Source organism: Gossypium arboreum, chromosome 1, assembly GCF_025698485.1.
Source record: "Gossypium arboreum isolate Shixiya-1 chromosome 1, ASM2569848v2, whole genome shotgun sequence".
NCBI lineage: Eukaryota > Viridiplantae > Streptophyta > Magnoliopsida > Malvales > Malvaceae > Gossypium > Gossypium arboreum.
The window spans coordinates 5,989,888-6,017,181 of record NC_069070.1 but is presented as its reverse complement, the minus strand read 5'-3'; the positions used below and the strand labels follow the sequence as shown (position 1 = coordinate 6,017,181).

Here is a 27,294-nt window from a genome sequence, read left to right as displayed (position 1 = left end):
GGAACAATTGAGCAAGCAGCCAGCGCGAATCTTAGTTCTATCTCTACTGTTAAATTCAGAGCCACACCGGAATGCTTTATTGAAGGTGTTAAATCAAGCTTATGTGGCCAACAACATATCTATCGAAAAGCTTGATAGGTGGGTAAACAATCTGAATGTGGACAATTTCATCTCTTTTAGTGACGATGAGATACCGCCAAATGGTAGAGGCTTGGTGAAAGCGCTGCATATCACGACTCGTTGCAAGGGATACATAATACCAAACGTACTCATCGATAATAGGTCGACGTTAAATGTCATGCCATTGGCCACACTTTCCGAAGAACCGATGGATTTGTCCTACTTAAGGCCTGTCATTCCACGGTAAGGGCATTGACGGACGACGGTAGCGAAGTCATGGGAAAGATCGAAATCCCTTTGAAGTGGGCCCTTACATTTATGATGTCGAGTTCCAAGTCATGGACATTACACCTCTTATGACCGCCTTTTGGGAAGGCCACGGATCCATTCTCTTTGGAGCAGTTCGTCCTCTCTCCATCAAAAGTAAAGTTCATCATGGATGGTTGTTTGGTCATAGTCGAGGCGAAGAAGACATTGTTGCATCTATCTCTGCTGATCGCCATACCGGAAGTAAGCAAGGACGTGGAATGTTCCTTTCGATCCCTTGAATTAAATCAATGCCACTTTCATCGCTGAGGGAAACAGAATTCCGATGCCAAAACTATCGAGAAATACCAAAATGGGCGTCAAGTTGACCGTAGGAAAGGGAGCTCGTGCGAGAAGAGGTTTAGGGAGACATCTGCAAGGAATAGTTAGGGCTTTAAAGCCAGTGCACCACAAGGCCCGATATGGTTTGGGGTTTCAGCCTGACATACGTCAAAGAAGAAAATGGTGGAAGAAGGATCAAGAAAGAAGAATTGCAAGAACTTTGGGCCGAGAACCAGAATGGGAACCAATAGAGTACCCTCCTTTGTCAAAAACATTTACATCTGCGGGACTGATGTACCCTGGACAAGATGATCCACGAAACATGCTGGGGTTAATTGAAAGGGGTTTTCAGAATGTCAGTATAAATGTCATTGACAAAGGAGCTGGTGCAAGTAAAGATGCCTCGAGGATACGCCCTTGCCTTCCTGGTTTCGTGTTGAACAATTGGATAGCCGAAGAGCTTCTTGTAGTTTATAAGTCTTCAGAGTAATGCTAAACATTAACCTTCTATTGTGTCCTTAGATATAATAGAATTCTTTTGTAAGAACTTGCATTCGCTCTTTATCATGAATATCAATGGAGATGCATTTTGTCACGATTTTTCGCATTATCACTAATCATTTTCTCATTTCATAGCCTATCCTTACATTTGCCTCATTGCCACGACATAATATTTTGTTTGTTGTTTCCAATACTTGGATGTCCCTCTATAGCTTCCTTTTCCATTCAACTTTCAGGTGCTCAGATATTGACGACATGAATAAGCCCGTTACGAATCTTGAAATTGATTTTGAGAAGGCTGTTTGCTTAAGAGAATTTGAAGCCGAAGAAAATGCTGAAGATTATGTCTCGTCTCCTGAATTGTTAAGAATGGTGGAACAAGAGGATAAACAGATTTTGCCTCATGAAGAATCTGTGGAAACAATAAATTTGGGCACTGAAGAGAGGAAACAAGAAGTGAAGATTGGGACTTCTATTTCAAAGAGTACCAGGCATAGTTTGATCACTTTACTCCGTGAGTACAAAGACGTTTTCGCATGGTCATACCAGGACATGCCAGGGCTAGATGAAGATTTAGTGGTCCATAAGCTCCCATTAAAGCGAATGCAAGCCTATCCGGCAAAAATTAAGATGGATGAGACCAAATCTTGTTGAAAATAAAGAGAAGTCAAGAAACAATTTGATCTTGGCTTCCTACAAGCCTCTAAATATCCGAATGGGTGGCTAACATAGTCCGGTACCAAAGAAAGATGGCAAAATACTGAATGTGCGTGGATTATCAGTAACTTTGAATCGAGCAAGCCCAAAAGATAATTTTCCTTGCCACATATTGATACGTTGGTGGACAACACTGACAAAACATTCATTATTTTCTTTCATGGATGGATTCTCGGGGTATAATCGGATCAAGATGGCCCTTGAGGATATGGAAAACTACCTTCATAACAATGTGGGAGCGTTACGCTACAAGGTGATGCCATTCGGGTTAAAGAATCTTTGGAGCAACATATCGAGAGGCTATGGTGGCGTTATTCCATGACATGATGCATAAAGAAATAGAGGTCTACGTTGACGATATGATTGCTAAATCAGGGAAGAAGAGCATATGGTGAATCTCAAGAAGTTGTTCGACAGGCTGAGAAAGTTCCAGTTAAAGCTCAATCCAGCCAAATGTACGTTTAGGGCTACCTTGGGGAAGTTGCTAGTCTTCATTGTCAGTGAAAGAGGTATCGAGGTTGATCCAGTTAAAATAAAAACCATTCAAGAGTTGCCATCTCCGCGCACGCAAAAGGAAGTTAGAGGATTTTAAGGAGATTAAATTACATCGCCCGATTTATCGCTCGACTTACCAACCAATGCGACCCAATCTTTCGACTTCTTGAAAACATAACCACGGAGAATGGAATGAGGAATGCCGTTGGCCTTTGATAAAATAAAGCAATATTTGTCTAGTCCTCCGATTGCTAGTACCACCAACTCCGGAAGACCATTGATATTGTATTTAAGCGTGTTTGAAAATTCAATCGGTTGCGTCTTTGGGGCAACACGACGAGTCGGGAAAGAAAGAAAAGCGATCTACTACCTCGGTAAAAGTTCATTGAATATGAGGTAAAGTATTTGTCCATTGAAAAATCTTTATTACGCTCTGGTTTGGGTAGCTCGGAGACTCGGACAATATATGTTGTATCATACGACATGGCTAATTTCAAAGCTAGACCCAATAAAATACATGATGGAATCACCGCACTCTCGGGAAGAAAGGCACGATGGGAGATCCTCCTATCGAATATGACATTGCCTATGTAAGTCGAAGTCAATAAAAGGGGCGCAATAGCTGATTTCTTAGCGACTCGAGCAGCGGAGGATATGAGCCCTTGAAATTTGATTTCCCGACGAAGACTTAATGTGCATCACGAAATGGAATCCGAGTCATCAAAGAGAAATCATGGAAGATGTTCTTTGATGGTGCGTCAAATGCTTTAGGGCATGGAATTGGAGCAATCTGGTATCACCAAATGGGAATCATTATCCGTTCAACGCAAGATGAATTTCTTACGTACCAATAACATAGCAGAATATGAGGCTGTATCATGGGACTTCGTGCGACCATTGAACAAAACATCGAAATCTTAGAGGTGTCACGGGGACTCGACCCTAGTGGTTTACCAAATCCGTGGAGAGTGGGAAGTGAGGGACTCAAAATTGATTAAGTCTGATGATTTAGTGGCTGGATCGATCAAGGAATTCAAAGAAATAACTTTTCATTACTTCCCACGAGAAGAGAACCAACTGGCTGATGCCCTAGCCACTTTGGCTTCAATGTTCAAAGCAAGTAGAGAAGCAGAAATAATGCCCCTCAAAATGAGCATATACGAGGTCCCTGCACACTGTTGTAGCATTGAGAAAGAAGTAGACAGACAACTTTAGTTCCATGATATCTTAGAATATATCAAGAATCAAAGGTATCCCGAACAAGCGAATGAGAACGATAAAAGAACAATTAGAAGAATGACACCGGGATTTGTTCTTGATGGGGATGTCCTGTATAAAAGAGGAAAGGATTAGATGCTTTTGAGATGTGTGGATGATGTTGAAGCCAGAAAAATACTTGGAGAGGTCCATGAGGGAATTTGCGGAACGCATGCCGATGGTTTCAATATGGCCAGAAAGATCATGAGACTCGGTTATTATTGGCTGACAATGGAAAGTGACTGCATCAATTTTGCCAGAAAATGCCACAAATGTCAAATCTACGGCGATAAAATTCATGTAGCCCTTTCACCCCTTCATGTCATGACTTCTCCGTGGCTTTTTTCTATGTGGGGCATGGATGTCATAGGGCTAATTTCTCCAAAAGCTTCAAATGGACATCGATTCATTTTTGTGGTTATCGATTACTTCACAAAATGGATTGAAGCCGCTTCGTTTGCCAATGTGACGAAGACTGCAGTGTGCAAGTTTTTGAAAAATGAAATCATTTGCTGATATGGTTTGCCTGAAAGAATCATTTCAGATAATGCCATAAATCTGAACAATAAGATGATGGAAAAAGTGTGCGAGCAATTCCAAATAAAGCATCATAACTCCTCGCCCTATCGCCCAAAGATGAGCGGGTACGGAAGCGACCAACAAAAATATTAGGAAGATCATTGGGAAAATGGTGAGACATATAAAGATTGCACGAGAAACTACCATTTTCTTTGTATGCATATCGCACATCTGTGCGAACATCTGAGAGCAACTCCTTTCTCTCGGTTTATGGAATGGAAGTCATGCTACCTATTGAGGTTGAGATCCCTCTCGTGAGTCTTAATGGAATCAAAGTTAGAAAAGCGAGAATGGGTACAAGCTCGATATGATCAGCTGAATCTCATTGAAGAAAAGTGTCTCAGGGAAATTTGTCATGACAAATGTACCAGAAAAGAATGATCACAGCCCATGACAAGAAGGTACGGCCAAGAGAATTCCATGAAGGAGAACTCGTGCTGAGGAAAATCCTTCCAATACAAAAAGACCTGCGAGGAAAATGGGCACCAAATTGGGAAGGACCATATGTCGTAAAGAAGGCATTCTCAGGAGGAGCTTTGATCCTTACCGAGATGGATGGGAAAGAGTTGTCGAATCCAGTGAACTCAGATGCTGTGAAGAAATATTATGCTTAAGATGAAAACCCGAAAAGTGCATCTTAAAAAAAAAAGAAAAAAAAAAGGATCAAGGCGAAAACCCGAAAAGGGCGTCTTGATTGGTACAAAAAGATTAGGATGAAAACCCGAGAGGGCGTCCTAATGAAACAAACCTGACGGTCGAACGATAGGTCAAGCAGTGAGGCTACAGTATTCGAAGCATTTCTAAAAGCTCGAAATTTTTTACGCAAGAAGCCGCGCTCGAAAAGATTTTTTATTGAGGAACGATGAAGAGTTCATATGTTGAATATCTAGAACATTTGCATCCGTTGAATACGATCCTTTCTTTCTTTTTGACATTTTTTACTCTCATTGGTTAACTTGCTTTGTTTGCCACATTTGAAATAGATGAATATGAAATATCATTTTTGTCCCTATCTGACCTTTTCATGCATCTCATTATGTGTTTATTTACATGATAAATGGTGAAATGACATACTCTAAACAAAAGAAATGTTAAGCATTACCTGGATGAAAATTTGATAAGCACAAAAGTCTCAAAGTAAGAACAAAGTTCAATCGGGCAGAAGAGTGATATCTGAGAAACGTCGATTACTCGTGAGACTTGAAGACAGGTATAAGGCTTGAAGAGAAAGTCGAGAATCAAAGCAATGAACACAGATCCTCAACAATCGTGGCTAAAGGGACATACAACAAACATGCTTAAGGAGCACTGCATAATCATGTAGGCATAAAAGCATTTAAGACAAACATGTGCATATCATGATAACATCATACATGACATATATAGGTACTCCAATAGAGCAAGAAGATGTGATGATAGCTGAAAAGACACATGAGTTCCACCAGATGACATGTTCTGGTATTCTGATGTTTTATATCAAAATTCAACTCATATTGCGAGAGGTGAGTTGAACCTCGTGACTGTTGAGGTAATTTCAATTTCGTTGTCGAAAAAAAAATCAACTCGATTATTGCGGCGGTGAGTTGAGCCTCAAGACACGTTGAGGTATTTTCAATTTGCTTTTCAAAAAATCAGCTCATATTGCGAGAGATGAGTTGAACTTCAAGACAATGAGGTGTTTTCCATTTACATTCTTTAATTTACGTGTTTCAAAAAATCAGCTCATATTGCGAATGGTGAGTTGAGCCTCGGGACCTGTTGAGGTAATTTCAATTTACATTTTCAAAATTCAACTCATATTGCGAGAAATGAGTTGAGCCTCAAGACACGTTGAGGTATTTTCAATTTCATTTTCAAAAAAAACCAACTTATATTGCGAGAGGTGAGTTGAGCCTCGGTTCACATCTTGAGGTATTTTCAATTCGTCTTTCAAAAAAATTAACTCATATTGCGAGAGGTGAGTTGAGCTTGATCACCTGCTGAGGTATTTTTTTTTTCAATTTATATTTTCAAAAATCAACTCATATTGCGAGAGGTGAGTTGAGCCTTGAGTCACATATCGAGGCATTTTCAAAATCTGCTTTTCAAGTTAAGTTTCAAAAATCAACTCATATTGCGAGAGGTAAGTTGAGCCTCAAGACACGTTGAGGTATTTTCAATTTCTGTTTTTTAAAAAAATCAGCTCATATTGCGAGAGATGAGTTGAACCTCAAGACGCTGAGGTGTTTTCCATTTCTGTTCTTTAATTTTTGTGTTTCAAAAAAATCAGCTCATATTGCGAATGGTGAGTTGAGCCTTGACTCACACGCCGAGGGATTTTCAATTTCCGTTTTTCAATTTCTGCCTTTCAAAAAAATCAACTCATATTGTGAGAGGTGAGTGAAGCCTCAGGATACGCTGAGGTAATTTCAATTTCTGTTGTAAAAAAAATCAACTCATATTGCGAGAAATGAGTTGAGCCTCAAGACATCTTGAGGTATTTTCAATTTTGTCTTTCAAAAATCAACTTATATTGCGAGAGGTGAGTTGAGCCTCGGGACCTGTTGAGGTAATTTCAATTTCATTTTCAAAATTCAACTCATATTGCGAGAAATGAGTTGAGCTTTAAGACACGTTGAGGTGTTTTCAATTTACATTTTCAAAAAAAAATCAACTTATATTGCGAGAGGTGAGTTGAGCCTCGGTTCACATCTTTGAGGTATTTTCAATTTCGTCTTTCAAAAAAAAATCAACTCATATTGTGAGAGGTAAGTTGAGCTTGGATCACACTGCTTGTGGTATTTTTTCAATTTATATTGCGAAAGGTGAGTTGAGCTTGTAATTTCTGCGAGAGGTGAGTTGAGCCTCGAGTCACATGTCGAGGTATTTTAAAATCGCTTTTCAAGATAAGTTTCAAAAATCAACTCATATTGCGAGAGGATCACATGCCGAGAAGAGAATAAAGATTGAAGGTGATTGAAGGCGTCGATTCGTCTCCTTAAAGTTGCGATGGAGTTGATTGAGGGCATCGGATCTTGCCTTTCGAAGTCATGAAGAAAAGACCACAAACCTTATCTCTTTGAAGCGATAGAAAAGAAGATTGAAGTTGTAGATCTCACTTTTACGAAGTTACGAGTGAAGTAGACCGAAGCCATAAATTTCATATCCTTGAAGTTACATTGGAATAGATTGAAACTACAAGGCGTATATCATAAGATGCGATGGAGTGAACCAAAGCTACAAGATGCGATTGGATGAAAAGGACTAACTAAACAAGAAGAGTTCTAAAGCAAGTCAAGACCTAGCAAGACCGGCAAATTTGGTCTTCCTTGAAAGTCTTTGCTCTATTCCTGTTGCACGACAATGAGCAAAGAGGGGCAGCTGTAGAAGCCCAAATTGCCCGGGCCCGATTTCATCAAAACCCAACCAAACCTCTAAACCCACTAAAACCCTTAACTCATGACCCATTTACATCTACCCAAACCCATTACAAAACCTAAACATTAAACCCAATTCAAAAGCCCATTAAGGCCCCCCAAAAAAAACCTAACCCAAAAAAAAAAAGAAGAAAAAAGAAAAACCTAACAAAAAAGAGATAAAAAAACCTAGCCACCTAACCACTTTCCCACTTGCCCCATTTTTCCTCCCATTGTCTACCACCACCACCTACAAAATAGAAAAAATAATAGAAAATCATGTAAAAGATGGCTATAAAAAGCCATTCAAAAATCATGTAAAAGAGGAGGAGGGAATTTTGATCAATACAAAGAATTTATCTTCAAAAAATACTTAAAGGTGATTTTATCTTCTTTATTATTTTACTCTTATTTTTATTTTTATTTTTATTTTTTTCCTTTTTCGAATCTGTTAATCTATATATATACATCATAATAAAAATATAATAAATATATATATACAAAACAAATATAAAAAATTATATTTTTCGCGGTGGTCGACGCCGTGATGGATGAATGACCGATTTGCGACCATTGACGCCCTGGCGATTCCCTTCCCCTCCTTCTCTCTTCCTCTCTCTTCTTTTTCATTTATTTTTCGTATTTACCTTAGATTTCATATTATTTTGCTATTTAATTTAGCTTTAAATATTAATCATGTTATATATGTAATATTGTTATCACTATTATTTTATATATTATTATTATTATATTATATTTAGCTATATATATATATTTTCTTTATGTTCGTTTCTTACTATTGTATGCATATATATCTATTATCATATTTATTATTAATATTGTTAGCATTAGTACTTTTACTTAATGTGTATGTAGATATACATGTACATATTAATAGTTTTTATCATATGTGTATATTGTATATATTATATTTATATTATATATATATTCTTAATGTTATTAGTTGTATACTTCTTGTATATTTCCATGTATATATTTTATATTGTCTCATGTACATACTCGAAATACTATTATATATATACGTATTTTTAATATCATATCATGTATATATTATTATATTTATTTTATCCTATTATATTTATTATTAATATTAGTACACATTTTATTATAGGAGTATATATATTCTTTTCTTTATATAGTATTATTTTCATATATCGTTATATTTATTATTATACTTATCATTTTCTCTATTGTTACTTACTATTTTGTTTTAAATTATTATGTATTATTTGGTATATATCGTCTTTTATTATTACTCTTATTATCATTATTAGTACATGTCCATTATATATGTAGATATTTTTAATACATATAAGTACATATTCATGTAGTGTCATTAGCATATATATATATAAAATATATTTTTCATTATTAATATTTCTAATATATGTTGTATATTTTCATTTTGGTATGTCATGTTTATATATGTATATGTATGTTTTATGTATATATTGTTATTTTCTATTGTCATTATGAATATATTATTTTTCTTATTATATTGGTAGTACATCATTTCTATTTTTTGTAAATATTAATATTGTTGTTTTAATATTCTCGGTTTTAACATTTCATTATTAATTGCATCGTTGTTTTGTATTATTTACAATTCTTATTTTAAATAATGTTTTACTCATAATTTTAATTTCAATAAATAAGGCAACATGCCGATTTAATATTAAGTCATCGATTTCATCGCTATGTTGGGTGAATATCAATCGACTCGTGTTAAAGCAGTACGTCCTTCTCAAAAGAAAACGAAACTTGAAATTTCTCGTGTTTTGATCGGATCACGATTCAATGTTACTTTGAACTTGCAATTTTGAAAATTAAGACAATACTTGTTTAATAAGATACCAATTTTGGGCGTCATGAGGGTGCTAATACCTTCCTCGCAGAATCGACTCTCGAACCCAACTTTACTTTGGCTTTTGGCGTAGACCTAAATTGGCCTTCATTTTTGTGCAAGAATAAGTTTTCTTTTCTAAAAAGGATGATTTATTAGGTGTCCGGTCACACCTGGAAAAAAGATCGGTGGCGACTCCCTTTGTTAATAAAATCGAAAGTTGGTTTTCAAATGTTTAATAAATCACCACAATTAGCGACCGAAAGACAAATTTTTTTACGTCGCTACAACTAATTTACATAAGGAAGAGTTGGTGTCCGAGGCGTCTTTGGTAGCTATAACTAGCTTATTGAAAAAGAGGAGTTCACCTAATTACGAGGATCAGGTCAAAGACGAAAAAACTCGTGCTTAAGGCTGAGCTAAGTTTAATTGATTTTCTTCTAATTACTTCGTTGTTTTTTATTTCATCTTTTACTTTTACGTTTTTTTTGTGTTTATTTTAGGTTTCATATTTTATCCCCCCCAAACATTGCGGGCACGACAACTGCCCAGACATAAATCTGGTCGAGAGAAACAATTTTCAGTAAACTCAGTCTTTGTGGGATCGACCCTACTCCCTATACTGCTTTAATTTGCAAATTAGGTGTAGGTTTATATTGGTGGAATTGAAAACCATCAGTTTTGGCGCCGTTGCCGGGGACTGGCAACACTTACAATTGTTTAAATCATCTTCATGACCAGATCTTCATCAGGAGATCTCGAATACGACCCAGAGATTGAAAAATCAGCTCGAGCACGACGAAAAGAGACAGAAGCTCTTAAATGTGCAAGTAAAGTAGTAGTTGAGCTAGGACAAGGGATCCTAGAATCTGACGTTGAAAAGTTGAGCGAAGTAATTCGTGCAGAGGCAATTCGATGTGGGAAACAAGTCGAAGAGGTTGAACTTGAGACCAAACCACTCTTTGAAACAAGAGGTAACCTCGGTGAACCAGAAAAGATGGCAAACCGAACCATTCGTCAACTAGTCGTTGCTCCCAACGAGCAAACACCGTTATGCATCAACTATCCAACCGGAGGAACCCTTTTTGAATTGAAGTCGGGCTTGATTCACCTTTTGCCCACTTTTCGAGGCTTGAAGAACGAAAGTCCACATACTCACTTGAGAGAATTCCACATGGTCTGCTCAAGCATGAAACCCCAGGGAGTACCTGAAGATGAAATCAAACTTCTGGCCTTTCCTTTTTCTTTAGTTGATACAGTAAAAGAATGGTTATTTTACTTGCCCCCCGGCGTCATGAGCAGCTGAGCTTAGGACGGACATAGTGGGAATTCGCCAAGTGGAAAGTGAATCACTCTACGACTATTGGGAGCGGTACAAAAAACTGTGTGCAAGTTGTCCTCAACATGGGTTGACCGAACAATCACTTCTTCAATATTTCTACGAGGGTTTGCTCTTTATGGAAATGAATATGATTGACACTGCTAGTGGAGGAGCGCTTGTCAATATGACCCCTCAAAAGGTAAGAGAACTAATATCCACCATGACGGCAAATTCTCAACAGTATCGGCCGAATTTGGAACCGACAAGACGGGTTAATGGGGTAAACGTTTCATCTTTAGAAGATAAATTGGATAAGCTTACGAATGCTGTTCAATCTTTGCTTACAGAAAAGAAGAGTCTAACCCAACTATGTGGAATTTGTACTACGTCTGAACACCCAACGGATTTGTGTCCAATTCTTAATGACAATTCAATAGCACATGTTGATGCTGTCGGAGGTTTTTCGAGACCTCCGCAAAAACGCTATGATCCTTTCTAACACCTACAATCCCGGGTGGAAGGATCATTCAAACCTAAATTATGGAGCTAATCCCCGATATAATCCATCATACCAACCGAGACCTCTGCAACCACCACAACAACAACACAAGTCGAGCACATCTCTAGAAGCTGTTGTGGAAAGACTTGCCGCCGATGTTGCAAAATATCAACAGAGGATAGACGCATCAATACAAGAGTTAACTAATCAAGTTAGTAAACTCTCGATGGTAGTTAATCGCTTGGAGTCTTAAGGAAAATTACCTTCCCAGACAGAGTCGAACCCTCAGCAGAATACCAGTGCAATAACTCTTTGTAGCAGAAAGGTTCTGGAAACAGTTCCAGTCAAAAGTCATGGGCAAGACAAGGAACAAGAAAAGCAGATCTCTGATCCAGCAGCCAGGCTAGAATCAAAAATTCAGAGACCAGTTGTGATGCCACCTCTTTTTTCAGGGAGGTTTGCAAGGGATAAGAAAGAGAAGGAGGAAAAAGAAATCCTCGAGACATTCAGGAAGGTAGAGGTGAATATCCCTTTACTCGACGCTATCAAACAACTCCCCCACTATGCAAAATTCCTAAAGGAATTGTGTACTAGCAAGAGGAGGTTAATAGGTAACGAAAGAGTAAATATAGGAGAAAATGTCTCCGCAGTACTGCAAAAGAAAGTTCCGTCCAAATACAAGGACCAAGATATGTTTGCTATTTCCTGTGAGATAGGTAATGTAGGCATTAAGAAAGCCATGTGTGATTTAGGGGCTTCCATTAATGTTATGCCTCATTCTATTTACAAGCTGATTAACGCGGGTCCTTTAAAAGAGACAGAAGTAATAATCCAGTTGGCAGATAGGTCAGTCGTCTATCCCGAAGGGCTGCTTGAAGACGTCCTTGTTAAAGTTAACGAATTAGTTTTCCCTACAGATTTCTACGTTATTAATATGGAAGATGATAATTCAACTAATTCATCTGACATTTTTCTTGGAAGGCCATTCCTAAGTACCGCAAGCGCAAAAATAGATGTTCAAAGCGAGACGCTGACCATGGAGTTTGATAGCGAAATCGTGAAATTCAATGTCTACGAGGCCATGGGTCATCCTAACTCACTATTAAATATTCCTAGCATCGATATTTTAGATTGTTTAACTCAATCTTATTCCGAATATCATGACTTTGATGATTTGGAAACTGTCCTTTACAGAAACATTGACATGGGTGTTTTACATCATCTCGAGGAATTAGCAATCATTGAAGATCTGTTACAAGAAATTGTCAATCACTTGGAAACACAACCTTTGTTGACAAACCGAGGTAACCAATTTGAACTATTACCTACCCAAACTAAAATGTTGCCTTCGGTTTTACAGCCACCGACCTTGGAGCTTAAAGCATTACCAGACCACCTTAAGTACGTCTTTTTAGGAGAGAAAGACACCTTACTAGTGATAGTATCAAACAAGTTAACCAAAGACGAGGAGGAAAGTCTAGTTTGAGTTCTGAGAGATTATAAGAAAGCTATTGATTGGACGATAGCTGACATAAAAGGGCTAAGTCCATCCACTAGTATACACAAAATTTCTATCGAAGACAACACGAAACCAAAGAGAGATGCTCAAAGGCGCCTCAATCCACCCATGATGGAGGTAGTAAAAAAGGATGCCGTTTGGACTCTTTAATGCTCTGGCCACTTTTCAAAGATGCATGGTGAGCATATTCTCCGATTACATTGAGAAAATCATCGAAGTCTTTATGGATGACTTCAAGGTATACGGTAACTCTTTTAACGAATTTCTCAATAATCTTACTAAAATATTATAAAGATGCCTAGAGTTTAATCTTGTTTTAAATTATGAAAAATGTCATTTCATGGTTAACAAAGGATTAATTTTGGGTCATATAGTTTCCTCGAAAGGAATCGAGGTCGATAAGGTAAAAACGGATATTATTAACTCGTTACCTTACCCCTCGTCAGTGAGGAAAGTTCGTTCGCTTCTTGGCTATGCAGGATTTTACAAGCGATTCATGAAAGATTTCTTGAAAATCGTGGGACCACTTTGCAGTCTGTTGCAAAAGGATAAAGAATTTGAATTTGACCAGACTTGTAAAGACGCATTTGATGTGTTGAAGCAGAAATTGGTCTCCGCTTCCATAGTGCAGCTACCAAATTGAAACTTTCAGTTCAAAATCATGTGTGATGCGAGTGACCAAAGTGTGGGAGTTGTTCTTAGACAAAGAATAAGGAAAGAGCCTCATGTTATCTACTATGCTTCGAAGACTTTGGATGTTGCCCAGAGCAATTACACAACCACCGAGAAAGAATTATTAGCTGTTTTGTTTGCTTTAGATAAATTTAGATCTTACCTATTGGGAACTAAGGTAATTATTTTTTCTGATCATGCAGCTTTAAAATATTTAATAGGGAAGAAGGAGGCAAAACCCCGACTGATCAGGTGGATTCTACTCCTACAAGAGTTCAATTTTCAAATCCGGGATAAAAAGGGATGCGAAAACCTAGTAGCTGACCATCTGCATCAATTACCGATTCTAGTAGACGATACACCATTGAAGGACAACTTCCCAAATGAAAACCTATTTTCAGCAAGTGCAATTCATCCTTGGTATGCAGACATAGTAAATTACCTTGTTACAGGTACTGTTCCTTCAGAATTACCAAGGTCTAAAAAAGATAAGATAAAAAATGATGCGCGATATTATATTTGGGACGATCCTTACCTTTGGAAACATTGCTCGGATCAGGTAATACAATGATGTGTAGCAGAAACAGAGGTACAATCTATCTTAACTTTTTGTCATTCTTATGCATGCGGAGGGCACTTTGGACCTAAATGCATCACACACAAAATTCTCAAATGTGGATTATTTTGGCCAAACATATTTCGTGATGCCTTTTTATTCTGCAAAACTTGTGAGAAATGCCAAAGAGTTGGCAACCTTAGTCGTTGAAATGAGATGCCTTTTACTACTATTCATATTTGTGAAATTTTTGATGTGTGGGGCATCGACTTTATGGGTCCCTTCGTTTCTCCTTTCGGTAATTTTTATATACTCTTAGCTGTTGATTATGTCTCTAAGTGGATAAAGGCGAAGGCCACTCGCAATGATAATGCTAAGACCGTAGTTGACTTTCTTAAAAGTTCTATTTTTTCCAAATATGGCACTCCACGAGCATTAATCAGTGATAGAGGAACTCATTTTTGCAATAAGCTCATAAGTGCACTTATGGAGAAATATGGAGTGACTCAACGAATTGCCACTGCTTACCATCCACAAACAAACGGACAAGCCGAAGTGTCAAATTGAGAGATCAAGTCTATTCTGGAAAAAACGGTTAAACCAAACAGGAAGGATTGGAGTTTGAAACTGAATGACGCACTTTGAACTTATAGGACAGCTTACAATGGACCAATAGGCATGTCACCTTACCGACTCATTTTTGGTAAACCGTGCCATCTTCTGGTATAGTTAGAGTACAAGGATTTTTGGGCAATTAAGCAGTGTAATATGGAAATGGAGTTTGCAGGAAAATCTCGAAAATTAGACATCCAGGAACTCGAGGAAATCAGAAACGATGCATATGAAAATGCTCGAGTTTATAAAGAAAAGACGAAGGCATTTCATGACAAGTTCATCACTAGGAAGTAGTTCTCAATAGGACAAAAAGTTCTCCTATACGACTCCACCTTAAAAATCTTCGCTAGTAAGCTTCGATCCAAATGGATAGGACCGTTTATTATTACTAATTTATTTTCGAATGGTGCAGTGGAAATTCAAAGTGAAGAGACACGAAAGTGCTTTAAAGTGAATGGTCAACGACTAAAACCCTTTTTTGAGAATTTTCAAACACACACAGTTGAAGAGGTCGTTCTCGATGAGCCAAAAGTTTGAATAACAAGTCGTCGAGCTAACGACGTTAAACAAAAGCGCTTTTTGGGAGGCAACCCAAATTTTCTTTTCATTTATTTAATTTTAAGTTTAAGTAAAATTAGGATGTAAATAAATAAATTAATTCCTATTTAACTCAGTCAATTTGATGTTTTCAGGTACTAGATTTTCTAAAAAGACGAGTACTGATGGAGGCGTGGGCACGACTTACTAATTTGGTGATAGTGAAAAAAAAAACCCAACATCCACTAAAATTCCTACCCAAACCCATTTACCCAAATACCAAAATACCCAAAACCCAAGTCTAATTACCACTTCCCTTAAACAAACCAACCACACCTACCCAAACAAACCAACCACACCCAACACCCACATAAACCCAATTAAATCACCTACCCAAACAAACCAACCACACCCAACACCCACATAAACCCAATACCCATATGAACCCAAACCCAAAATTAACCCAAAACCATATAAAATACCAAAAACCCAATGCAACAATCCAACACTCAAACAAGCCCAAGAAAAAAAATGGGCCGAATGGCCAAGTGACCCAAAGAGAAAAAAAAAGAAAAACAAAGGGAAAAAGAAAAAGGAAATTACAACACCCAAAATCCATAAAATCCATTATTCCATCATCTTCATCTTCTTCAAACTTCAAACAAAAACCCTAACCCAAGCACAAGCCATGTTATCGCCGCCGTCGCACTACCCATCGCCGACCTAACATCGTAGTACCCACCCCACGCCACCGCCGTCGACGAGCCCCAACCCCAATCCCTCCATTTTCTTTCTCCTTTACATTTTTCCCCTTTTCCCCCACCTACAACCGCCATTCGCCGGCCTTCTCTACCAAGCCATCACTGAACCACGATCGAATAAACACGATTGCCCACGTCGCACCATCATCGCTGACCGAAACTCCCACAACCGTGCGCCGCCACTCCTTTTCCCCCAACCCCCATTTTCTTTCATTTTTTTTCTCCTTTAAACCACACAAAATCGCCACCCACCACCTTGTCGACGCCAACACCAACGCAGTGACCATCACAATTTAAAAACTCGTCCGAAATCACCTCATTTATAGTCACCGCCGCTGACCGCCGCCATCACCACCGGTATACGACCACCGTTGTGTCTGCAGTCATCGCACCACTAGAAAAAATTACTCGTGACATTCGCATGGAAACCATAGTCCGAACTTGGAACCAAACGACCGACAACTTCCCGATTTCACTCAATCAGAGTGGGCACTAATCCTCCGCTCCTCCGATCATCGATATAGACGATGATGAACCTTCTCCACCGCCTCCTAGACGAACAACCCCACCAACGAGAATATGACGCCAGCAACGTTCAACTCCAGTCGAACCAGAGCTTTCAGACAGCAGCTCTGATAGTCCCGAGAGGTCGACCCTTAACCCTCAGTCTAATTTACCTTTACTGACATATCATGCAGGTAACTCGAACGAGGCTCAGACATCTCGCGACTACGTCGAGGCTCCTTCGACCACAAATAGACGTGTCAGTCAACGCCGAACACGATCGTCCACCACTCGAAGTCGTCGACAACAGACACGTGAACCAACGACACCACCGGACAGCAGTACTAACACTGCTGAAAATTCAAGTCCACCACCCCCGCCCGACGCATATGTTCGACCAGCACGAAACAATCAGTGTAATAGAAGAGGTTGTGGCAACACAATTCTCACCGAAAGACGATTGCGTGGGTTTTTAGATTTTTCAACCCTAGAGTATCGCACACGATACGACGACATTCAACAACGTCCAATCCCGGTCTGTAAGCAAATCGATTTCACCACTCTTGATATGTTAGATATTCATGATGTTGTAATTAATTATTTTGATGCTATTGGTTGGAGCTTCTTTGCAAATATTTCTTGTCATGGATATTATGAGTTGATCTATGAGTTTTACACCACATTTAGCTTCAATATTAATGCATTATAGACAGTTGAAACACAAAGCATTGTCTGTTTTCATCTGCTTGGGAAGGACTTTCAAATGTCGATATTTAATTTTAATATTGCCATGGGTTTCGTTGACCCAAACAATATTCAATCTGATTCTTATCATACTGCTCTTTTAGACATTCCAAGCGACTTTAATGCTCAAGATGCTTATCGTGTTTTAACCAATTCTAACCAACTTTATAATCTGAAAACCACGAAAGACTTATTGGTGTATGTACCGGCTTTAAGATATATTCACCGATTTTTGGCATTTAGTTTTTCGGGACGAAACGATTCATTCGCTGTTTTAACGAGAACTGAATTATTTTTCTTGTAGTGTATGCATTCTGGTTATAAAGTTAATTTAGGATATTGGTTTGCACGAAATTTTCATGCTGTTTTGCATTGTAATCGTCCACTAATACTTGGGTCGTATATTACGAACTTAGCCTCTACACTTTTTCCTTCTGAAAACGATTTCCTTATCCTTGACATGTGCATATCATATGGACAGCCTAGATGAATATTGTTTGGATTCTATGGGTTTGTTTGCCGGCACCCCTACTACGTGTTATTTTATTCCTCTAGTTACACGGACTACACTTGGGAATATGGTTTTTTGCCAACATCCGCATTTCGCTACTCGAGAAAAAGAGAAACAGACTCCAACTGTCGAGGCCCATTTAAGCCGAACCGAAACTCGACTTAGAACGATGGAAACCCAAGTCTCCATAATCTTCGACATCCTACAGAATCGTTAGCCCCAACACCAACCACGTCATTAACATATATGGGGAGTACTCTTAACTTTTTCTTTTTGGGGGGCTGTTAACTTTTATTTCATATAATCTATGCTTGAGGACAATCATTGATTAAGTAGGGGGGATGGATGGTAAACATGCATGATTTTTGCTCTTTTACATATGTTAAATCTTACATTAAGTTCATTCGACAATTTATTTAAACATTGAGCCTTTAATCTCATACTCAATTAATTTGGACAATTGGGCAAAGTTTGAATTAAAATGTTCAAGTATATAATTTAGTCAACATTTGTGTCTTAAAATTGATATATGTAGCTAGATTTTTTTTCATAAATTGATTGTTTGGAAAATTATATTTGCTTGTGCATTAACAAATAAGTGAATAAATTAAGGTTCAAGTTATGAGTGAAGTTTCAAAAATGTGACCGGATTGAGTAACCGGGGTAAGGTGCTTGGGTTGTCATCTTATCTCGCGTAAAAAGGTTTGAGTGACAAGTCGATAACTTATAAACATTCCGCTAACTGAGCTTTCAAAAAAAAAATAAGAAATAATATATAATAAATAAATAAATAAAATTTTAAGACGGTTTGAACTGAGTAACCGGGATAGGGTGCTTGGGTTGTCATCCTAATTCACATAAAAAGGTTTGACCATGTCAATAATTCTATTTTTCTAATGCATAGTTAATTAAATAATGCCTTGCAATTTATTGGATTCAAACTCAATTTAGTGAAATTGTTTAGCCCACATGTTTCAATTCTATGACACTTGTAGTTCGAATTTTGTATCTTGAGCATTTATTTATTTTTTTCCTAAGTTGTTTACATTGATTATGTATCCGGAGAGGCTCGATTTTTAATAAATTGTAGAATAAATTTAATGTTTGAAAGAACAACATGCTTGAGGGCAAGCATGAGCCAAGTAGGGGGGAGTTGACAAACACACTAATTTATATAATTCTTGTGTTTAATTTGGTTTATTTTTGAATTAATCCTTGCTTAGTTGGTTTTTTTTATCATTTAATCTTGTCGGGGATACAATTGGTCAAAAATGAGCAAAAGGGGGCCAAATCATAAAGATGGGAAGGCCAAGGATTTAACATCAATTTTGACTTTGTAAAAATCTAAAAATAGAAGATATTATTTTGTTTTATTTAGTTTTATTATTTATTTTTATTTTTATTTTATTAATTTAGAATAGGCTATTTTTAGTAACCCTATGTAGGCTAACTCCGTGCTGCTACCATGTAAGGCAGGGGCAAGTGTTCTTGAATGACTAGGCGTAAAGGGCACGTGAGGCGGTGAATCGGGTTGAAAGTGAAAGTTGCCAAAAACTGGCGGAATGCTCTCGAAACCAATTCACTTGAGTGAGACAGAGGAGAGTGGAATTTCGTGTGTCTTTTAAGAGAAGGGTGAAATCTCGAAATCTACGAAGGAACACCAAGCCCAATTAGGAGCTCTCAACCATCGTGCTTCTAACCCATTCTTTATCCGTTGTGCCGCCCTACCCGGCAAAGGAGGGGCCCTAAAGAAAGGTCCACCTCTCAAAAACAAGAGGACTCTGAGCTCTCTATTTGAGTTAGCCCTGATCGCTCGCTTATCATACGCTCCACCCTTCGCGCAAGATAGCTAATCAAATTGCCCATCTCCGGTTGAATCTCTATTTAGGAAGAGCAGACCAAAAACCTCTCTCTTCGCTATAGCGGTCAGTGTGAATCAATGGCTCTTTCAGACAGTGGAAAAAGACCTTTCAATCTGTGGTTACCGATCAAGCCTCTCTATCCTATCCGAGATAGCTAGTCGTCACCTTCAGTCGCAGCAGTGGCCCTTTCATTGCACTCTAGGGGCTTTTAGTTTCCTAGAAAAATCATCTTTTAATTTGTATTCCTTCTTCTACTTGGAATAGAATTACTTTCTCTCTTGTATTTCCTTTTTCAATTTGGAGTTGGAATATCATTTCTTTTCTCTTCAATTTGACGTTGCATTTTGTAGCTTTGTCTCCAATTTTTGTTTCTTTTCCACAATTGGGTCAATTGCTCTCCAAGTCCCCTTTCCTTTTCAAAATTCCATCATCCTTCACACAAAGCCAAAACACAATCCACAACCTTCAAGCATGATTAAATTTTTGCCACACTAAACCCTTTCAGCTTTAAGCCAGTGTTAACCCCGTTAAAAACCCGTGAGTTACGAACCCGAGCTGTTTAACTCTTAATTTTTTATATTTATTATTTCTCCAAATTAAGAGTATGACTTCGTCAACTCACAAAGTCAAGTCAATACTAAGTTAAAAAGAACGTTGTTTGAGTTAGTGTGGCTAGACGTACAGTTAGAATTCTGAAAGGATCGATTGTCTAATTAGTTTTCCGTGAACACATTGGCTTGCCAAGTGGGGATTGTTGTTTGGTTCCGTCAAGGGAAGTAGTAACCGGATTTAAATGTCCCAACGTTTGAGGGCATTGGTTCGAGCTAGGCTCTTCTAGAACGCAAAGCTGCCAGAGTTCTAAATCACGAACGTTTCGTAGGTTGTTCGATCGGTAAGGGTTAGTTATAGGACGTTCCATAACTAATTTACATAAGGAAGAGTTGGTGTCTGAGGCGTCCTTGGTAGCTATAACTAGCTTATTGGAAAAGAGAAGTTCACCTAATTTTGAGGATCGGGTCAAAGACAAAAAAACCCGTGCTTAAGGCTGAGCTAAGTTTAATTGATGTTTCTTCATATTACTTCGTTGTTTTTTTTTATTTCATATTTTACTTTTACGTTTTTTTTGTTTATTTTAAGTTTCATATTTTATCCCCCCCAATCATCACAGGCACGACAATTGCCCAGACATAAATCTGGTCGAGAGATAAACAATTTTTAGTAAACCCAGTCTCTGTGGGATAGACCCTACTCCCTATACTGCTTTAATTTGCAAATTAGGTGTAGGTTTATATTGGTAGAATCGACAGCCATCAACTTCATTGGTCCACAAATGTCAATGTGAACTAATTCGAGCTTGCCTCGAGCTCTCCTAACCTTATTGACTAGAAAAGGCAATCTTACCTGCTTACCAAGCTGGCAAACTTCACAAACATTGTCACTGACCTCAATTTTGAACATGTCTTCAACCAGATTCGATCCTTACAACAAATCAAGTTATCTATAACTAACATGGCCTAGTGTCCTGTGCCATAAACTAGTTGTGTCAGTAGCACTAGTATATGCTTTCTTTTCTAGCTGATTTACATTCAGCATAAAACACCTATCAGTCATAGTCACTGTAACCAGTACTTGACCAAATGAATCCTCAACAACACAGGAGTTATTCTTGAAAACCAGTGAATAACCTTTCTCAATTAGCTAACCAACACTAAACAAGTTTTGGTCTATGTCAGGCACATAAAGTACATCAGGAATAACTTTGTTACCTGACTGTGTGATGATCACTGTATCTCTTTTGCCTTTAGCCTCAATAAGGTTGCCATTTCCAACTCTGACTTTGGAAGTAAACCTTCTGTCAAGATTCTTGAACAGCCTTTCATCTGAAGCCATATGGTAAGAACAACCACTGTCAACTAACCCGTTCTTACTAATTTTATTTGAGGTTACATAACAGGATGCAAAGAAAACATGCTCCTCCTGAGCTTGAAGGTCTTCAGCAGCCTTAGCTTGCATTTGTTGCTGACCTTGTACCTTCCTTTTATTCTTGCACACCTTCTCAACATGACCAAATTGTTTACATCTCCAGCACTGAACATCTGGTCTATGCCAACAGTTCTTCTTCACATGTGTGGTCTTTTTGCAGTGAATGCATGGTGGAAAGCTCTTTTTTTCAACATCCCTTTTTTATTTTTCCCTTTTGTGAAGCCTTGGTTTCTTGCCTTTGTAGCTTGAACTTAAGCTTTCTTTGGCCTTTGCTTGGAAACCTCCTTCAGGTGCTCTTCCTGCCTATTGGCCCTCCTTTGTTTAAGTGCATATAGGGAATTTACCAACTCAGACAATGAGATGGCTGATATATCCCTCGAATCCTCCAATTAAGAGATCTTTGACTCAAATTTTTCAGGAAGAGTTGTAATGACCTTTTCAACAACTCTGCTCTCACTAAAATCATTACCAATGAGCCTAATGTTGTTGACTATGGCCATTATCCTATCAGAGTACTGCTTGATGGTCTCTGACTCTTTCATCTTCAAGTTCTCAAAGTCTCTCTTAAGGTTGATCAGTTGTTGCTGCCTTGTCTTGTCTGACCCCATAAACTCCTCATTTAGCTTCTCCCATGCTTGCTTTGGTGAGTCACAAGCCATTATCCTAGTAAAAATCACATCGGATACTCCATTTTGCAGGCAAGCCATAGCCTTATGCTTCTTGGCACAATCTTCACTATGTTGCCTTATCTGTGCAATGGTGGGATTAGCCATCAGTGGAGGTGGTTCAGTATCATTCTCTACAACATTCCACAACTCGTGTGCTTGGAGATATGTCTTCATCTTCACTACCCAAATGCAGTAGTTCTCTCCAGCAGACACAGGTGGTGGTGGTGGTGTAAAACTCATTTTACAGCAACAAAAACAACAACTTCAACTTCTTCCTCTTTAAGTTTTCTCCATAAAGAAAAACATCAACAACAGAGGCCCTCAAAGATGACAGGCTCTTGATACCATGTTGAGGTTTTTTTACACAGGAAGAAAAACAGAACCAAGTAATCTGGATGAAGTATGAAGCTCTATCTAGAAATAGAGCAACAAAGTAATAAACCCGGATAAAGTATGAAAGAAGCTTGAACTTCAAAGACTTGAGACTTACAAAGAGAGAACGACTACAAAACAGAAGCAAAACAAAAATATGAAGAAGAAATGAAATTCTCTTACTTTTCATTTCATTCAATAAAAGTATATATGTTGATACAATAAAATATGACAATTACCTAATGTCTAACTGCTACCACTAATACATGACTTAAGTTAAGCTAAAATTACAAACAAAAGGAAGTTGATATACCAGCTATTACATCACATTCAAATCTTCAACAAATCCCACTAACTTTAAATCACATTACAAAGTAACTAAGAAAGTTACAAATGAACAAAATAAACAAGATGTTGTTGCTCCACTGGTTCAGCTTCAATGCTGATTTGATGTTGCATTGTAGGCCAAAGTTTAACAGTCAAGACAAAATAGACCGAAATTTCAGGTGCTCTGTATCGAACACGAGATCTTGACTAACACAAGTCTACAAGCCATGGGAATGGTAAAGCGTTATTCATGATTTGTCTTTTCGATTGAGTTTAGTCCATGTAATTAGCTTGCACAGCATATCGAGAAACTATGCAGAGTTCAATCTGCTAACGGTAACTAGCAATTAGTCTCATATGTCCCCATGGAATTACTAAATGAGTAGGAACAATTTTTCAACGGTTAAACCAATACGGTAAAAGTGCTAGCAAAAGTTCAAAGTATTACTCCTGAGTTATTAATGACGATTATTAGTCTTCTACTAGTTGCAGACCAATACAAAAACACCAATGCCAAGCATCAGCATACATCAAAGCCAGTGGCAAGCCAATTGTTTTGCTAGGAAAATCAAATTGAACGCTGTTAAAAACAATTTCAGCTTTTTAAATGCCAAATTGGTTGGTGGGGAAAGAAAGTTCAAGAATATCATAATGAGTAATGATTAACTGAAATTTTCAAAGAGAAAAGCAATGGTATTGTGAAAATGCATCATACGGTAGAACAAGCAGGATGTGCCAAATCCAACAGTTATGCATGTAGATATAGGATAAGTTTCTGAGAATGCCAAACATGCAAATTAAAGATTTTTATGAGATTCAACAAAAACAAATTGGATATCACATTATGTTCCAACATTTTAGCTTCACTTGTAACTGTGATAGTAAACATCTTACTCCATCACCTATGGTAAACAAAGTAACAACACGAGAATTCTGTAAGGAATGCCTCACTAAAAGGGCATAAATGTTAATAACAGCAAACGATAAGCTCCACAAATTCTGCAAGCCAGTTGCAGCAAGGTTGCTGATGTAACAAATAAAAAAGTTCCATGTTATGAGAGAATCACGATAACATCCAATGCAGAATACGAAAAAAAAAAACTAGTTGCTTCACTTTGAAAATCATATGTTAGAGTTCAGATGTTACAACTACTTTCAAAGCAAAATAGAGGTCTAAACAAAACTACATCTCCACGAAGAGCTACAAGGATGAAAACTTCTTTCACGCCCCTTTTTACGATCATCAAAATATTGAGATAATGGAGAATTTTGTTTGATGAAAGACATCCTTCTATTGGCATTTTCCATTTTCTAAACACCCTATCTATCGAAAAAATTCACCAGAGAGCCCTAAATTGTTCAAATTTGATGTGTTGTTAAAAGTGGGTTTTTAACATTTCATGCCGTAAGATTAACCTTCACTTCACCAAATAAACTAGTTGTTTACAATCTGAGTAAATACACTTGAACTATATTTAAATTAACAAACCAATATAGATGCCATCAAAGATAAACCACAATGCTTAGATAGAACAAGGGGCTATGCGCTTAGCACTCTATATTACTCAGACTCGAGTGTGAGTATCTGACATGGATATGCTTAGATTTTTTAAGTTTTTTCCATAGATTTGAGAATAATGTCATATCTAAGTATCTGACATGGATATGCTTAGATTTTTCTAAGTTTTTTCCATAGATTTGAGAATAATGTCATATCTACACATCCATGTGCTAGACACAAGTACTTCAAGAAAAACAAAGAGTTCGAACACCATAGCATGTATAGCAACCAATCAAGTAGCCTTCCTACATTCAATTCTAGAAATTCTAAAATCATACTCCACAAGAAACACAAACAAGGTTCTGACATTCAACTTATAGCTAAATTTCCAGAGTTAGAGATTGCAAATAAAATAAAATAAAAAGATGATACGAAAAGAATCAAATATTGATCCTTACTTTCTCATCATCAATTGCAAATCCAAACCTAACTTCAAGCAAAACAAAGAAATGATTTTGTACTCGAATCAAAAAGCATTTACCAAAAGGCAATGACTGAAGGGAAATCACTAGTGGTAGCCATAACACAAAGTCCCACGACTGCAAAAGAAAACTGACATATCAGCAACACAAGCCCGTCTAGTGTACCAGGCATTCCCTGAACATCCTTCATCCTCACTCTCGGCACCTCATTGTTATTGCCTCCGTCGTTGCCATTGGTGGTCGGCGAATCTTCCACTAGATGAACCGAGGTATGGCTCACTCATCTTCAATTCATGCTCACAAGCTCCCGAAAACTTATAAGATAAACCAAAATTCTCTTCCTATTTCCACCACAATCAAATGGAATTATACCCAAGACTACTATCACCTAAACCAACAGCTTTCTAGTTTATTTGTGGATTTCTTTATAGAATTAATGAATCTTTAATGTTCATTTTATAGTTCATAAACATTAATCTTTTTTTAAAATTTATGGTTACATCTTTTAGCATTATCTTCAAAGTTTGAATATCTATTCTATTCTTAAAAGGTGCTCACCTAACCTTTGTTGATCTTCATATGGACTTTAAAGGCATTGACAATGAACCTTTGTTAAGCTTAAATGTGACATTTTTAATATTCAAAGGTCTTATGTAAGACTTGATTCATCATTGGGTATTTGATTTTGACATTTCTTTTAATGTGATATTTGTATTTGGTAAATGAATTATAGATTTTATACTCAAAGGTAATAGTGTTAATTTTTCAATATTTAATTTAGATTTTAGAGTTAATTAGATAGAAATTCATAATTAACTAATAATATCATAAACTAATCTTTATTGAATCAATACTAAAGCTCAAAAGAAAAAAAATCACAAAATCACGAAAATTAAACAAATTCATAATTAACATTAAATTTATTTTATTAACAAAATCACGAAAATTCAAACTTAATAATATTAACAATTAACCTTCATCAAATCAACACTTAAGTTTGAATTGAGTATTCAAAGTTTAACATATTTACCTTTAATTATCAAAATATATAACTTTTACTAAATATAATGCTACATTAGACAAAAAATACGATTATTGCATTAGAAAAATGTCAACTCGAGAATCGAATGATATATTAAGCTTATTTAAAATTAAAGTCCAATTACTAACACATATTAAATTTAACAAAAATTAGGTGTTATTAAAAGATAAAATCTAATCGATGACATATATTCAAATTTAACATAAATCAATTAAAAGGATTATTATCTACTGGTATTTAATTTTTGAAATTAAAATCAGACAAATATAGAGATTAAATATGAAAATATTGAATAATACAGGGACTAAACGTTGAAGTAGACCAAAACTAGTATGGCAATAAAAGGAAAATTTTAAAAATAATAAAGTCTACTGTTTAATATATTTTCTTTTCTTTTATTTGTTTGTGTTTGTTGAGTAGCAGACCGATCAACTTTTGAGTTTTGGTTTGGGAATGAACTCGCCAATTTTGTAAAGAAAAGGGTCTGCTTGGTAAACGGTCTAACAGGAACCTCCAGCTCTCCGTTTTACTAACCTAACTTGGAAAACGATTGCTATAAGGAAAAGTATTTAAATAAATAAATAAATAATTTACCTTAGCGATAAATCTTATTCCTTCGTAAATTTATAATTTAATTTTTATATTATTATTTTTAAAATGTATCTTTTATTTTTATATTTTAAAATTTAAGTTTAATTATTAATATATATATATATATATTTTAAATTAGTTGATATAACATTTTGAAATAAAAGTAATGTTCACTTTGTAACAATGTAACTAAAAAGTTAATCTTTGATCTTGAACTCGAATTTTAAAAATAATTTTAACAGTATTAATAATTAAACTTAAACTTTAAAGTCCGAAAAATAAAATAAATAAATAAATTTCTAAAAATAATAGTAACTAATTAATTTTACATAAAACAATTTAATAAATAATTCATTTTAAATAAAGTCAAATGTAACTTTTAATAAAATAAGTCAAATATATATTTTGCATAACTATTTAATATCTTTATTTTAATTTAATATAATTTTTATAATATTATTAGTAGGAGCAAATTGATAGTATTATTAATTGTTGCCGCTAAAATAATGGGATAAACTTTTTGTTAATAATGTTATTACAATAAAGATAGTTAAATTATTTTCTCATAATAAAAATTCAGGACAACATCAACAGTTAACATTATTATTAACTCATTAGTATTATATTAGTAAAAACATATATTATGTGAAATTAAATTAAGATAATAAATCTAAAAAATTATATAATAAAAAACTAAAACCATAATTAAAA

The 27,294-nt window shown here is 36.5% G+C and overlaps 1 protein-coding gene across 1 annotated transcript in view; it reads right to left on the bottom strand.

The window, feature by feature from the left end:
- LOC108482666 (CASP-like protein 5A2) overlaps nt 1-25,245 on the bottom strand; it is a 47,089-nt gene extending 21,844 nt beyond the window's left edge. The window contains 2 exon segments of the mRNA XM_017785789.1: nt 23,862-23,991; nt 25,010-25,245. Of these exon segments, the coding sequence (XP_017641278.1) occupies nt 23,862-23,991; nt 25,010-25,245 (366 nt within the window).
- Between the last annotated feature and the right edge of the window lie 2,049 nt (nt 25,246-27,294).